Source organism: Podarcis erhardii (assembly GCF_964252035.2).
Source record: "Podarcis erhardii genome assembly, chromosome: 7".
NCBI lineage: Eukaryota > Metazoa > Chordata > Lepidosauria > Squamata > Lacertidae > Podarcis > Podarcis erhardii.
The window spans coordinates 26,368,557-26,384,390 of NC_138511.1; the positions used below are offsets into that span (position 1 = coordinate 26,368,557).

Consider the following 15,834-nt stretch of genomic DNA (forward strand, 5'->3'; position numbering starts at 1 on the left):
GACTCGTCTACCCATGTACCATTTGAAACCAAAAGGGCACATTGGTTGCCAGATGTGAAATATGCCTCCGATAGTAAAAGTAGTAGCCTTGTCCAGTAGACGGCAGTCATTGTCGCTACTAGCCACTCATTCTATTACTTATTTTCCCTTTCCTTTTCTCCCCTTAAGGCCTTTTGCTTTAATTTTTGTATGACTGTATTTTTTTCATTGACGGAATAGGCTTGTTTTATTTCGGTTTGTTTTCAAAGAAAATCTGTGGATCCTTATTATTAACAGGCTGCTGAAGGATGATTGCTCAAACTATATAGCGATAGAAGGAAAGGTCTGATAAGAGAATATAAGGAAACTGAAGACTGGAGGAGGGTCCCAGAGGATCAACCGTAGGAGGAGCTCTTTGTGCTGCACCGAGGTCCATCTTGGACCCTGAAGTCCAAGGCTCAGATGGTGTGGGCCTCTCAGATGCATCAGGTAGGACACTGTGGGAAGCAGGCTGCCTATGTAGATTGGTCTTTGATGTTATTAAGCAGGGTAGCTCTTGGACTCATATGTCATCTGCACTAAGCCTTTGAGAAAATGTCCTTAGGAGGCTCCTTGAACAGTTGCATAATTGGAAGCTAAACCTGCTGGGGCTCATTTGGAGGTGAGTGACGGCGGATGTGCATTGTATTCTTCCCAACATCCCTGCAATGTCACTGAAATGCAAGTATATTCCGGCATCACAAAAACTATAAACACTAACACTAAGTATTACACTTTTATGAATGCAGGAATCATGTTTCAGATAAGTCCCGAGGCAACCTGCAAGCATGCAATAAAAACAACTTAAATAAGTTTAAGAATAGTACAAACAAAATCTAAGATTGGCTTTGAAAAACAACACAAAGAAACACTCAAGGCAGAGACCTAATCACACACACACACACACACACACTGCTGGAAAAGATAAATGATCTACATTTGTTGTTCAGTCATTTAGTCGTGTCCGACTCTTCGTGACCCCATGGACCAGAGCACGCCAGGCACTTCTGTCTTCTGCTGCCTCCCGCAGTTTGGTCAAACTCATGCTGGTAGCCTCGAGAACACTGTCCAACCATCTCGTCCTCTCTTGCCCCCTTCTCCTTGTGCCTTCTATCTTTCCCAACATCAGGGTCTTTCCAGGAAGTCTTCTCTTCTCATGAGGTGGCCAAAGTATTGGAGCCTCAACTACACGATCTGTCCTTCCAGTGAGCATTACATTACATTCCAGTGATCTACATTAATTGTTTGCAATTAATCCAGAATGCGGCAGCTAGACTGGTGACTGGGAATGGCTGCTGGGACCACATAACTTCGGTCCTGAGAGATCTGCATTGGCTCCCAGTACATCTCCGAGCACAATTCAAAGTGTATGTGCTGACCTTTAAAGCCCTAAACGGCCTCGGTCCTGTATACCTGAAGGAGCGTCTCCACCTCCATAATTCAGGCCAGACACTGAGATCCAGCACCGAGGGCCTTCTGGCGATTCCCTCATTGCGAGAAGTGAGGTTACAGGGAACCAGACAGAGGGCCTTCTTGGTAGTGGCTCCCACCCTGTGGAACACCCTCCCTTCAGATGTGAAGGAAATAAGCAGCTATCCTACCTTTAAAAGACATCTGAAGGCAGCCCTCTTCAGGGAAGTTTTTAATATTTAATGCTGTACTGTTTTTAACACTTGATTGGGAGCCGCCCAGAGTGGCTGGGGAGACTCAGCCAGATGGGCAGGGTATAAATAATAAATTATTATTATATTATTATTATTAAAGTTCAGATAGTGGATCTCGAGAAGGATGCTGTTCCATTAGGGTTGTCAGGTCATGATCATCCTGAGAATTCAAGGCCTAAACCTGAAACCTGGGAGTTGCTGTGGGCAACAGAGGCAGCAGAACCTAACTCCTGCTGCCGCTCTTCACATATTCTGCTCACTTCTGCCACCCTGCACTAGATGCACAGTCAGACTCATAACCCCATCCTCCCTTTGAGCCTAGCTCAGTTCTTTTCCTTTCTCTGCACTCCCTCTGAGCCCTGGAGTCAGAGGTTAATTGGGAAAAGGGAGGAGGGCAGACTCCCTGGAGTATCTATGCAATAATTTGCAGAGGCGGAGGTTAATTGGGAAAGAGAATCTATGCAGTAATCTGCAGTTGACGCCTGCCAGGCTGAAGCTACATGCACAGTCTACTTATTTTTTAAAAAAATGGCATTATCATCCACTTGGAGAGTCAAGCCTGTGACCTGGAAAGGGACAGGCTAACTTTGAGACTTCGGCTCAGTCCTGGAGGTCTGGCAACCCTATGTTCCATAAAACAGAGGAATGGGAGTGGTTGTGGAGTGGACTTTTTCTATTTAAGGGACTGTGTTACAAGCATATGCTTTTGGGGAGCACAGTCCACTTTCTCAGATGCATGGAATGCCATCCTAAATTGGCAAGTATATGAATGTGGCCCTCTTGGCTTCTCTGTGTGGCCCTTCAAACTCTCTCCAGACCACATATCTCACCAGCTCTGTTCCAGGTCCTCCATGAGTGACTGAACTATGTCTCTGTACTGTGGAAATTCCTCTTCCATTTGTTTGTTTTCTGTCCTTTGCCCTAATATAAGACGGCGGTTTACAGCATAAAATGTAATATTACTGTATCTTCTCAAACAAGGTGGCAAGTCCTTGCCTTTCCCCAAAATCTAAATTACCTTTGGAGCTGGTTCTAGCTCAGTTCATGCCAAAAAGGCAGGCATAAACTGCTGTTAGCTCCAAGAGGGTGGAGAGATTGCAGCAGGGCAGCTCAAACTCTAATTTGGACCCAAAACATGAAAACAAAAAGGGGCATGCTCTGCTGGGTGCTATAAAACTTGAGGGATCTAAAGGAGCCTTCCTCAGAGGCAACCTTAGACACAGATCCCCTACCCACATAAATCCAGGTGGTGGTTGTCTTGCTAGTTACAGAAATTAGGAGAGGGTTCTGCCCCTTTGCATCACTTGCTCCACCCCTCCGCATCCATTTTCGCAATCGCCCTTGGCATTGCAATGCCTTTGAAGTGAGTAACCTGGGGACATTCTTGTGTTTAGCAAGGTGTTCCTGAACCACTTCCACTGGCAGAGAGGCACTGGAACTTGCTCTTTCCCAAAAGAAAGCAACAGCACGTGGATCACAGGACATGTGAGCTGGGATCAAAACAGTCATGTTTTCCTCACCTTCCTTAGTTGCCCGATTCTTCGACAGGGCTTGCACAACCTTAAAAGAACTCCAGCGGCTCGTTGGCCAACTTCTATTTTCAGACGCTCTTGGGCTTCCTGTGTGTTTGCTGCAACCGGAGCCTAAAAAAAGCCCAGCCACCCTCAGATACTACTACAGTGTTCCAAACAGTATGCAGCTTATAACATTGGGAAACTGTAGACACCGGAGATAACAAGCATCTGGAACCAGGAGATAACAAACAACTGGAAGCACCCGACCAACATTGGAGAACATGCTGCTAATCTTCAACTTTTTCGTGATTCTCCTGCAAATACTGATCATTTCCTTTGCCCTGCTGATCACTTGGGCCATTTACTATGATCTCTCCAAGTCTGAGATTCCTCCTGGCATTGACCAGCCTATGAAGCTTCGCATTCTTAACTGGCTCTTGATCCTTGCATCATTCCTGGTAAGTTTTTCGTGTGTTTTTTAACGATGGAACCTTTTTGGGTTTTTTTGTTTTTTGTTTTTTTAAATAATATTTTAATAAGTTTTAACAAGAAAAAAGTTATAAGACAATAAATGAAAAAAACACAAGAAAAATACAACAACACAAAAATACAAAAATACAAACATTTAACATAGAGAGAAAAATAAAAAATAAAATAAAAATAAAATCCCTCTTTTTAATTTCTCACCATTCATTAACTTATTTTCCTGACTTCCTCACACCTCCCTTTTTTGTATTCCATTTGAAAATTGGTTCAGCAAATTCATACCCTATTGATTTATCCTTAATTTTTTCCTCACATATTGTAGCTTCAAATTTTCATCTAGTATCAATTCATTCTTACATATTCTTATTTTACCTTATTTACTAGAACCCCTTCATCTCATTTGAACGTCATCAACATTCAAAAATTTTACAATGTTTCTGTAAATAGATTTTAAATTTCTTCCAATCTTCTTCCACCAACTCTTCTCCCTGGTCTCGGATTCTGCCAGTCATTTCCGCCATTTCCATATAGTCCATTACTTGCATCTGCCATTCTTCTAAGGTGGGTAGGTCTTGTGTCTTCCAATGCTTTGCAATAAGTATTCTTGCTGCTGCAGTAGCATACATAAAGAAAGTTCTATCCTTCTTTGGCACCATTTGGCCGACCATGCCCAGGAGAAAGGCCTCTGGTTTCTTCAGGAAAGTATATTTAAATACCTTTTTCATTTCATTATAGATCATCTCCCAGAAAGCCTTAATCCTTGGGCACGTCCACCAAAGGTGAAAGAATGTACCTTCAGTTTCTTTACATTTCCAACATTTATTACTGGGCAAATGATAAATTTTTGCAAGCTTCACTGGGGTCATGTACCACCTGTACATCATTTTCATAATATTCTCTCTTAAGGTATTGCATGCCGTAAATTTCATATCTGTGGTCCATAACTGTTCCCAGTTGTTTTTAAATTGCCTCTGTGATTAGGAATATAGCAAGCTGCCTTAGAATCACAGAATTGTAGAGCTGGAAGGGACCCCAAGGGCCATCTAGTCCACTCCCCTGGAATGCAGGAATAGTGAGTCAGACCATTGGACTATTTTGCTCGGTATGCTCCACATTGACTGGAATGGTCTTTTCCAGGTTTCAGGCAGGAATCTTTCTCAGCCCTACCTGGAAGCACCAGGGATTGAACTTAGGACTTCCTGCACACAAGGGTGATGCTTTAACACTAAGCTATAGTCTGACTCAAGCTCGCATCCATTAGGATATCAGGGTTGCATGTTATATGGAACAGGAATGGACCTTTAAAGCCCTAAAAGGCCGCGGTCCAGTATATCTGAAGAAGCGTCTCCACCCCATCGTTCAGCCCGGATGCTAAGGTCCAGCACTGAGGGCCTTCTAGCGGTTCCCTCACTGCGAGAAGCCAAGTTACAGGGAACCAGGCAGAGGGCCTTCTCGGTAGTGGCGCCCGCCCTGTGGAACACCCTCCCACCAGATGTCAACTACCAGACTTTTAGAAGACATCTGAAGGCAGCCCTGTTTAGGCAAGCTTTTAATGTTTGATGTATTACAGTATTTTAAAATATATTTTTTGGAAGCCGCCCAGAGTGGCTGGGGAAGCCCAGCCAGATGGGTATTATCATTATCATTATCATTATCATTATCATTATCATTATCATTATGCTGGACTCCAGCTCCCACGAGAGCCAGTGGAGAACATGGGCACTGAAGCCCAACAACAGCTGGAGGTCTCAAGCCCCCCATCCCTAATACAGGACAACTATTTTAACTTCTTGCAAGTCAGTTTGGAAAGAGAGATGGTTTGGTATGAAGCTGTTTCCTATGTCTATAGAATACCCATAGCCCAGTAGCTCAACAACTGCTTTGCATGCAGAAGGTCCCCAAATTCAATCCCAACCATCTCCAGGTTGGACTGGGCTTGGGAATGTCCCCTACCTGGAAAGCCACCACCAATCAGTGTAGATACTGAGGAGCCAGAGAGACCAGTGGTCCGACTTAGTATAATGAAGCTTCCTGTTTTCAGATGGAATTAAATACGATAGGAACGGGAAGTATGTAGGCTGAATGAAAGAAATATGTAAATACAGTTGTGCATGCAATCTTCCCTGGCATAATCTTGAAACTCATCGTAGAGTATTTGTGTTGCACGAAGAAGGTCCCAGATCCATATCCCAGCTTCTCCCACGGCCAAAGCAGGTGCAGGCAATAGTGAACTAGGTGGACTCCACAAAAGCAGCATCCCATGTGTCAATAGGAGGTCATAAAAATTGCATGGCGCAGAGAAAGCGGATAGGGGAAAAATTTCTCCCCTTCTCTCATAACACTAGAACTCATGGACCTCCAAGAAAGCTGAATGTTAGGAGATTCTGGACAGATAAAGGAAAGCACTTCTTCACGCAGTGCATAGTTAAGCTATGATACTGCCTCCCATAGGAGGCAGTGATGGCTACCAACTTGGACGGCTTTAGAATAAGATTAGACAGATTCATGGAGGATAAGGCTGTCACTGGCTACTAGCCACAGTGTCTATGTTCTGCTTCCATGGCCAGAGGCAGTAATGCTTCTGAGTACCAGTTTCTGGAAAGCACAGGATGGGAGGATGCTCTTGAATGCTCCTGTGGGTTCAAGTTTCCTTCAGGTCCACCATGGTGAGGCCAAGGTGCTGGACTAGATGGGCTCTTCTTATGTATGCCTGTTGACCATGTGGCTTTCTGGGCTCCATCAAGGGGGAAAAGGGTGGCGTATGAGTTCATAGAATCCATCCTTCCTGATTATACCCCAGCACAAAGGACCATGGCAGGGACTGTGGAGCAGATGGAAGGTTTGGTTCAGAAAGAAGCTACGGAGGAAACAGCAGCCCTAGCAAGGATTGCAATAGGCAATCTCCCTTGAGCCAGAAGGAGAACTGCTGATGAAAGAGGTAGTGGAGGCAGGAAGAGAGCATGGCTGGAGAGCTGGAAGGTTGGAGAGGCTACGGCCGAAGGGGTGCTACAAAGGCTAGCCCTGTTCCATATATAGTGGTACTTCGGGTTACAGACGCTTCAGGTTACAGACTCCGCTAACCCGGAAGTAGTATCTCATGTTAAGAACTTTGCTTCAGGATGAGAACAGAAATCGTGCAGTGGCAGCAGGAGGCCCCATTAGCTAAAGTGGACCTCAGGTTAAGAAGAGTTTCAGGTTAAGAACGGACCTTCAGAATGAATTAAGTTCTTAACCAGAGGTACCACTGTAGAGAAGCCAACTAGACTCAACAACCTCGGTCCTGTATACCTGAAGGAACGTCTCCACCCCCATCGTTCAGCCCGGACACTGATATCCAGCACCGAGGGCCTTCTGGCGGTTCCCTCATTGCGAGAAGTGAGGTTACAGGGAACCAGACAGAGGGCCTTCTCAGTAGTGGCGCCCACCCTGTGGAACGCCCTCCCTTCAGAAGTGAAGGAAATAAGCAGCTATCTTATCTTTAAAAGATATCTGAAAGCAGCCCTGTTTAGGGAAGCTTTTAATATTTAATGCTGTATTGTTTTTAACACTCAATTGGAAGCCCAGAGTGGCTTGGGAAACTCAGCCAGATGGGCTTGGTATAAATTATTATTATTATTATTATTATTATTATTATTATTATTATTATTATTATTAAACAGGGACAACGTGACAGTGTCCTCCATGGGGGCCACCCCCAAACACAGCACTTTTTGGAGCAATAGTAGATTATGGTTCACATTGTGTTTTTGCGTCTTCCCTGCTTCTTCAGTCGTGTTCTTGTGGGTGCTTTCAGGAACTACAGCCCCAGGAGAGATAAGGCTTTCACCAAAGTACTGACCAGCACAAACAGAGCTGCCAGTGCAGCACAGTCTAAACAAACCAAGTTTACACATAGGGAGGCAGTGTGTGTCCACACACCAGAAGTAAGGGAAAGGTCAATATCACAGGGTGCCACACGTGGTATAACACACCAGAGCAGAGTGACTAGACTCGGAAACGAGACAGAGACCCGTGTTGCTTCCAGGAGGGCATTATATACCCTGGCCTCCTGACAGGATAACAAAAGAAGAGCCTGATGGAATAGGCCAATGGTCTAGCATCCTGTACACCCAGATGCCTGTGAGAAACCAGCAAGTGGCATTCGAGCACAAGAGCCTCTGCCCTTCTTTCACTTCCCAGCAGTTGGTATTCAGAAGCTTTGCTGCCTCCAACTGTGGCGGCAGAGCATAGCCATTGACAGATTTATCCTCCATGAATTTGTCTAATCCTCTTTGAGAGCCACCCACGGCTGCTTGCAGTGCAGGAGTATCAGGTAGGCCTGGGGCCTGGGCGATGTGCTGATATATGAAGGGCAAGCCATGAAGGCTGCTTCACCCGGTGGTATATTGCAGGTGAAACCGCCTCCGCTCCTGAGTCCCTCTGCTACCAGTGTCACTTTCAACACCAGGCCGCTGGTAGCAGAGGGACTCAGGAGCAGTGGCTGCTTCACCCGAAAGTTACTTTCGGGTGAAGCCGCCATCATTCTGCCCCTCACACCGCAGAGGGAGGAGCAAGTTGTATCGCCAGGCTGATACAGCTTGTTCCTCCCTCCGCTGTTTTAAACTGCTCTCACCTGCCAGCTAAGCAAGCCCTGTGTGGTGTAATGGTTAAGAGCAGTAGACTCGTAATCTGGTGAACTGGGTTCGCGACTCCGCTCCTTCACATGCAGCTGCTGGGTGACCTTGGGCTAGTCACACTTCTCTGACGTCTCTCAGCCCCACTCACCTCACAGAGTGTTTGCTGTGGGGGAGGAAGGGAAAGGAGAATGTTAGCCGCTTTGAGACTCCTTCGGGTAGTGATAATGTTGGCTATCAAAGCCAAACTCTTCTTCTTCTGATGCCTCTCATGCAAGCTGGAGAGGCATGGGGCATGCTCAGTTGGGGGGCGAAACCAGTTTCATGCTCAGCTGGTGGGCAGGAGCCTTCCCTCCCCCTAGCTGAACCTCAGAAAGAAGTCCCGAGTTCCCTGCCCACAAGGCACTGTGGTGAAAAGTGCCTCAGCTCCCATAGTGAGAGCTGTGGCAGTTTCACCCAGCACCTCTTGGCCTGGGGCCAATGCAGCTTGTAGTTTCAACCTCAAGGTGTATTGCCAAACCACAATGCTTGGCTGGTGATACATCATGATATTGAAAACCTGACATCTCCCAGCCCTAGTGTCTGGGATTGCTTACTTACGAAGAGGCACCTCACTCACAAGTAGACTCAGTGTTGGCCTCAGGGGGCCCTGTCTGCTCCTCAGTATCCTCAGACTGTGAGGTGTCTTGTTCATCCACTAAGAACTCAGAATCTGGCACTCTGCTAGGGCTATACATGACAATGACAGAAATAGGGAATATAATCATCATCATAATAAATTTTATTTGTATCCCGCCCTCCCCGGCCAAAGCCAGGCTCAGAGCAGCTAGCATCATATAAAGAAGAAGAAGAGGAGTTTGGATTTCATATCCCGCCTTTCACTCCTGTAATGGTTATAAGGGGTTACTTGTGCGTAAGTTGCCGTTACTTTTGGCTAGAGTGCCTGGCTAACCAGAGTGCACTGGCTAACCAGTGACAGCCCTCACTCCGTGGCTGTTCAGTCACTTGCAGAATCCGTCAGTGGGCGTTTCTTGAGCCTCTTCCAGCATAAGAGCTGTTTGACGCCAAGTCTCCTCCTGCTCTCCCTGCGCGGAACTCTTCTACGCAAGGAAGGAGTAGGCAGAGGCGTGCCCGTGCTCTCTCCACTAGTCTCGGGTGAAGAGTCTTGGAGACCTCTCTCCGAATCCTCCATCTCCCTCCCTTCTCTACTGGTGTTACGCTGAATTCCTTCCCCCCTGCTGGTCCCCTCTCCTGCATCGCTTTGGAGCCTTGCCTCCACCTCTCGCTCTGATGTCAGTTCCCTGACAACTCCCTTTAAGGAGTCTCAAAGCGGCTAACAATCTCCTCCCCCACAACAAACACTCTGTGAGGTGAGTGGGGCTGAGAGACTTCAGAGAAGCGTGACTGGCCCAAGGTCACCCAGCAGCTGCATGTGGAGGAGCGGAGACGCGAACAAGACAAGACAATATGCATAATACAGTATGCAATATGCAAATAAAACAACATTTATTAAAATAATATAGAATAACATTAAATATTAGCATTTCAAGATTTAACAGAAATCCATTCCTAACAGTTACAATAATGGGAGAATGATAGCAGTTGCTGGAAACCACAGGAGGGGAGAGGGCTCTTGTGCTCAGTTACTTCTTGAGGGCTTCCCAGAAGAGACATCTGGTTGGCCACTATGAGAACAGGATGCTGTGCTAGATGGTGCCACTGGACTCTTCTTATGAGAATGGAAACATCCAGCACAGGAGAGAACACGCTCTTTGGAATTCATATCACCTCCTCCCCTCTCACTGTATTTTTCTTCCAAACAGGGGAAGATTCTGGAGAATCTCCACCTGTGCACTGAGATTCACTTCTACCGCTACATCCAAGAAGTAAAGAGAATGGGGGAGGACCCCAAGCTTGACATTACGGACCTGGTGTTTGAGGACATCCCAGTAAGGGTTTACCAGCCACGGGGCCCAAGAGAAAGAAGAGGAGTCATCTACTTCCATGGAGGATCTTGGATGTTCGGCAGCATCAGTAAGGCATCCTGAAAAGTCAGCCACTTCCACTTGAGGAAGGCATGGAGCAGAGGTGTTGATGGGTGTGGCCTGGGGAAGAGGGTATCTCACCTGAGATGGCCAAGGGTCAAATAGAAAGGACTTGAGGGCTTCATTTTGTCCATGGACCTGAGGATCCATAACTCCATCTCCCTGAAATGCAACATTATAATAGTTCTCATCCTTATTAGACAGTCTTCATTTATTTCTATTTAGGATGATAGATGATGATGGTAATAATAACTAATTATTTATTTTTATTCATAATTATATTGTAACATGGGGACAATTTTCAAGGCTAGGGAGGAAATGGTTAAACTTCTCTTTCCCCACATGCTGTGGGACGGCATTTTTTGTATTACTTAAAAAGAAGCTAGTCATGGTTACTAATAATGAAATAAATGTAATACCTAGATCATCACCAAGATAAATACTGTCTGTAGCATTGAGAAACAACTGAATTTGTCTTGGATCAAATCTGCTTTTCCTATTTGATTTGTTATTCCGGTCAAAATCAGATCTCTGAAATCTGAGGCTCTGCCCCCGGCCCCATCAGTAATCTAAAAAAAAAAGCTATATTTTTTTCCTGCAGAAGTGAATGAAAGTTGCAGGCAAATTTGCCCTTATAGACTGAAACTGGATAAACTGCAAGCAAATCCATCCAGGTTTTTTATTTTTATTTTTTAGCAGTTTTTCTACAAGGAAAGATTTGACCATTTTGGTGTGGGCAGTCAGTCAAAAAAACCGGAGACATGAAGCCAAAGAACAAGGGAGATGGTCCTTCAATGGATGAGAAAAGGAGCAGGTGGAAATAATTTTCAACAGGGGAAATGGCTCAACAGGAAAGAAGTTACTCCACTGTGTTGGTTGTTGACGTCAAAAAGTAACCTTAGCCAGGGAATCAGTAGTACGTACAGTTGGTTCCACATGTCAGCAACATCATTGTTTATCAGTACCAGTTTGAACTGCTTGTTTTTTAGCAAATAAGATAGAACCACCTACACAACTGCCCACCTAACAGTTCAAAAGCACGTCAAAGTTCAAGTAGATAAACAGCGGGAAGGTAAACGGCATTTCCGTGCACAGCTCTGGTTTGCCAGTAGCGGCTTAGTCATGCTGGCCACATGACCCAGAAGCTGTATGCCGGCTCCCTCGGCCAGTAAAGCGAGATGAGCGCCGCAACCCCAGAGTCATCTGCGACTGGACCTAACAGTCAGGGGTCCCTTTACCTACACAGAACTTTAAAAAACAACAACAACACAACCTCACATTTGACCTTAAGCTTTGAGCTGCAACCTTAAGGGACAAAAATCAAGTCTGGGGCTCTACCTCTGGGACCAACCTCTGATTTGTCTGTGGCAATTTCCTCTGCAGCACTTGAGGGAGGATAGAGCAGTTGGGCTAGATGAAATGAGAATGATTTTTGCAGTAATTGAGGGATGAATGCTGTTTCTGGTTGTGGATTTCTGTCCATCTAACTCAGTGTTGGTACCTGTGATGGTTGGTGCCTACTGGGACTGGTACGGTGGAAAGCAGGGAGGCCAACAGTAGCCAAAGCCAATGACAGGCAGACTCAACTAATTCTAGTTTTGTCTCCATCCTCCTCCTCCTCTTCCTCCTTGCAAGGGAAACAATGAGACCAAGAAGGAGAAAGGTGATAGTCAGTGCCACTAGCTGAGATCAGACTGAGGATGAGTTTCTCATGCCACACACACACACACACACACACACAGAGAGAGAGAGAGAGAGAGAGAGAGAGAGAGAGAGAGATGTCCTTATGGATGATTAGAGAGGGGAAAGTCTTCATGCCTTCAGATCCCAGAAGAGCTACAAGTGTTGTTTGTCTGTTTGTCTGTTTCCCCTTCTTCTTCTTAACTTTATTTTTCAGTTTCTAAAAATACATATAACAGATCATCTCCATATACCCCTATGCAACAAGTAACATTCCAGGTGTATATGATGTAAATAATGCAGCCAAACATTCAGCTTGCAAATAGTTTAGAACAGATTACATCAGTTGGGTATCTTCCTACTCTCCTTCTTAACAGATTGTCCCAGAGTGAGCCGGGAATAGCTGGCGGTGAGGAGCTCACCTTGTCCTTTCAAGTGTACTGAAAAATGCGTAACATTTTGGGGTGGGGTGGGGAGCATGGAATGGTCCTTGTGTCTCTGAGCATTCTAAGATGCTTTGTTGGTTTCCTCATAAAGGGCTATAAATGAATAATCTTGAAGTGCTCAGGTGCACAAAGACCAAAGGTGAATCATATTTAGCTCATTTGGCAGATCATTAAATTCTTAACCTTAGAGTTGTGAGCAGGGCCGTCTTAAGTATATCTATGGGCAAGACGCCCCTGGTTGAACAAAATGTTGAAGAAAAGATTCCTGCATTGCAGGGCTTGGACTAGACAAGCCTCGTGGTCCTTTCTAACTCTACCATTCTATGATTCTACTATTTTGAAACTGTATGGAACATGTTTGTTGCTTTGGTTGTTCTAATTGGAATCATTTGCCTTCATAACACCTGTATTAATCCCAACTTCCTGCTAGGATGAGACGGCCTCCAGAACTCTTCTAACATGGCCCACACATCTTGTCTTTCCAGATTCCTATGACCACCTTTGCCGCTACATTGCCAAAGAAAGTGATTCGGTGGTGCTTTCTGTTGGGTAAGTAAACAGACCCTGGGAACTGACTAATAGTGTTATACTGCTGAATTTGCTAAACGCTGCAGGGATTCCACCACTGGCACCTGCCTGGTCACACATTCAGTGGACAGAATGTGGAGTTCCCAACTGGCATCACTTAATGGTGGACCCCAGCAGAAGGCTATCTCTTCCCAACTGAAACACACCCAGCCCAATGCAAAGTAAATTCAGATTGCAGTGCCTGATGGGAAAATGCCTATGAGTTTGGGGTTGGATCCTATTCAGAGTAGGCCCATTAATGTTAATGACCATGAGTAACTTAGGCTTATTAATTGTAATAGGTCTACTCAGAGCGGAACCTAGCTGGCTACAACCTTTCATTATGAGCAGGCATAGGCAAACTCAGCCCTCCAGGTGTTTTGAGACTACAATTCCCATCATCCCTGACCACTGGTCCTGATAGCTAGGGATCATGGGAGTTGTAGTCCCAAAACATCTGGAGGGCCGAGTTTGCCTATGCTTGATTATGAGCCATGTATGGTTGAAATCATGTGAGTTAAATGTGTATAAGAAGTGATCCTATCGTGCTGTTATTTTGGTTTGGTTATTCTGGCCAGATTTGTCTTATATACAAATAAATCATATCCCAGGTATCATTTGGCCCCTGAGGAGAAATATCCATCCCAGTATAAGGACTGCCTGACTGCCAGCATACATTTTATGAAAACCGCCAAAGATTATGGAGTCGACCCGGCCTGCATCGTCATCAGCGGAGACAGCGCTGGAGGGAATATTGCTGCCTCTGTCTGCCAGGCATTAGTGACCAGATCTGGTATCCCGAGGCCACTTGCTCAGATTCTGATCTATCCTGGCCTCCAAGCGTTAGATTTCAACCTGCCTTCGTACCAGCAAAACCGAGCCGTCCCCATATTGTACCGGGAGAATGTCATTAGCGCAGCCTTGCGGTATCTCAATAAGGACTTGTCAGTGTTAGAAAGTGTTTTGCGGGGCTGCCATGTTCCCAGAGACATAAGAATGAGATTTGGGAAGTGGATCAGCTCAGAAAACATCCCCAGTGAGTTTAAGGTCAGAGGCTACAAGCCACCTATGGCCGCTTCCTATGAGGACAACCTCTACGAAGTGGTGAAACAAGCTCTAGAGCCAACTTTCTCTCCGCTCATGGTAGATGATGTTGTGGTCGGCCAACTTCCAAAAACATGCATCATAACTTGTGAGTATGATGTTCTACGGGACGATGGCATCCTCTACAAGAAAAGACTGGAGGACAATGGGGTACCGGTCACCTGGTACCACATTGAAAATGGATTTCATGGGGTGATAAGTCTATTTGATGGATTTCTATCATTTCCTTCTGGGAAAAAGGGGCTAGACAACATTATAACATTTCTAAAAGACTTATGAGCATTTAAAAAAATCATGACTTGTATCTCTGACTGCTTATGATCAACAGCAACTATCTTATTTATCTTTGAATAGAGATGAAAGAATCTGCTCATTTTGGCTTCTCCCATATTTTTAACTGCACTTCACACCATTTCTGCTTCAGGTGGTGGTTTTAAACAATGGCAGAAGTTATGAGGAACGCAGAGATGCAGGGATACTTTTCTTATTGTAAAACGTGCTCTACAGATATTTAAAAATAAGACAGCTCCTGCTTGCAGGCTTGCAACCTTAAAAATGTGATATAAAAGGATAAAGGAATGAGGAGGGAAGAGGAAAGCAAGCATTGGGAGCAGCTGTCCCTTCACTGCCCAGTGGATGCAAGAAGGGTTGGTTTCTACTTTGCCCTGATGTTTTTCTGGGAAGAGGCTCAGCTGCTCTCCTCCAGCCTGAAGAACCTTTTGGACAGCCTTGTTGCCATGGGCATTATGTGAACTTGCCTTTTAATGAACCAAATGAAAGATTTTGAATCAGGGGGGTGGGGAGTGTGTGTGTTTGAATTTGGCAGCACTTGGTTGTTATTTTGTTAATGCGGTTGGCATTGTTTCATAGATGATGAATGCCATAGTACTTTGTGAATCCTATAATTTGACTTTTTACAATTGCGCTGTTTAGCTTATTTTTTTGATGTTGTTTCGTCGATGGTGTTCTATGGGAGGCAACTGCTTTACTCATGCCGTTAATTGTGCTGTATTTGTGTTGTTATTGTTATTTATTGTTTGTAAGCTGCTTTGTGATTCATTGGAATGAGAAGCATATAACAAACAAATGAATAAAAGAAATCAGTGCCCCTGGGTCACCAGGCTGTTGGTACCAGGGTCCAGAATATGTCTCCCTGAATTTCAGCAGCCCTGGGGAACTCGTATGCTATGATAAGACTTTTTAAGAGAACTTATGGAGCGGTTTACTAAACACACATATAGGGGACAGGACTGTGCCCACTAGTCTCCCCCTCCTTCAACACACATTTGTGCCAGTGGCGGACTTTGTTCTTTAACATTTCAGCAGCACCTTGTGCAAAGCTAAAATTCAGCACCCCGATGCCTCTCGTCTTCTGTTCTGCTCCAATCACTGCATTATAGTTGTGAAGCCCTGCAGCGCCCTCTAGTGTTGGCTCCCAGTGCAACAGAGCCAGTCGCACCAAAACTTGCTTCTGTTTGTGCATACCTTCTTTAAAAAAAAACCCTACACACATTCTGAAAGTACTGAGGGCTTGACCAGTGACTGTGATCCTGTCATCCTACACACACACACACACACACACAGAGAGAGAGAGAGAGAGAGAGAGAGAGTTTAGTTTCAGAAAATGATTGTGTAGCATCTACATGGTTCTTGGTTCAAAACCCACCCACAACTCCAGATTTGTTGCATGTGTTTTT

The 15,834-nt window shown here is 45.2% G+C and overlaps 1 protein-coding gene across 1 annotated transcript; it reads left to right on the forward strand.

Moving 5' to 3' along the window:
• Positions 1-3,136: 3,136 nt before the first annotated feature.
• On the forward strand, positions 3,137-15,237 carry LOC309346888 (arylacetamide deacetylase-like 4). The gene is made up of 4 exons (XM_081871208.1): positions 3,137-3,654; positions 10,119-10,329; positions 12,952-13,015; positions 13,645-15,237. Exons 1-4 carry the CDS (start codon positions 3,478-3,480, stop codon positions 14,414-14,416), a joined length of 1,224 nt encoding a protein of 407 aa, XP_081727334.1. The 5' UTR covers positions 3,137-3,477; the 3' UTR covers positions 14,417-15,237.
• Positions 15,238-15,834: the final 597 nt, after the last annotated feature.

Coding starts and splice junctions, on each gene's coding strand:
- LOC309346888 (XM_081871208.1), top strand. CDS start 3,478: ATGCTGCTAATCTTCAACTTTTTCGTGATTCTCCTGCAAATACTGATC. Junction 10,330..12,951: donor TTGGATGTTCGGCAGCATCA/GTAAGGCATCCT, acceptor TTGTCTTTCCAG/ATTCCTATGACCACCTTTGC. Junction 13,016..13,644: donor TCGGTGGTGCTTTCTGTTGG/GTAAGTAAACAG, acceptor ATCATATCCCAG/GTATCATTTGGCCCCTGAGG.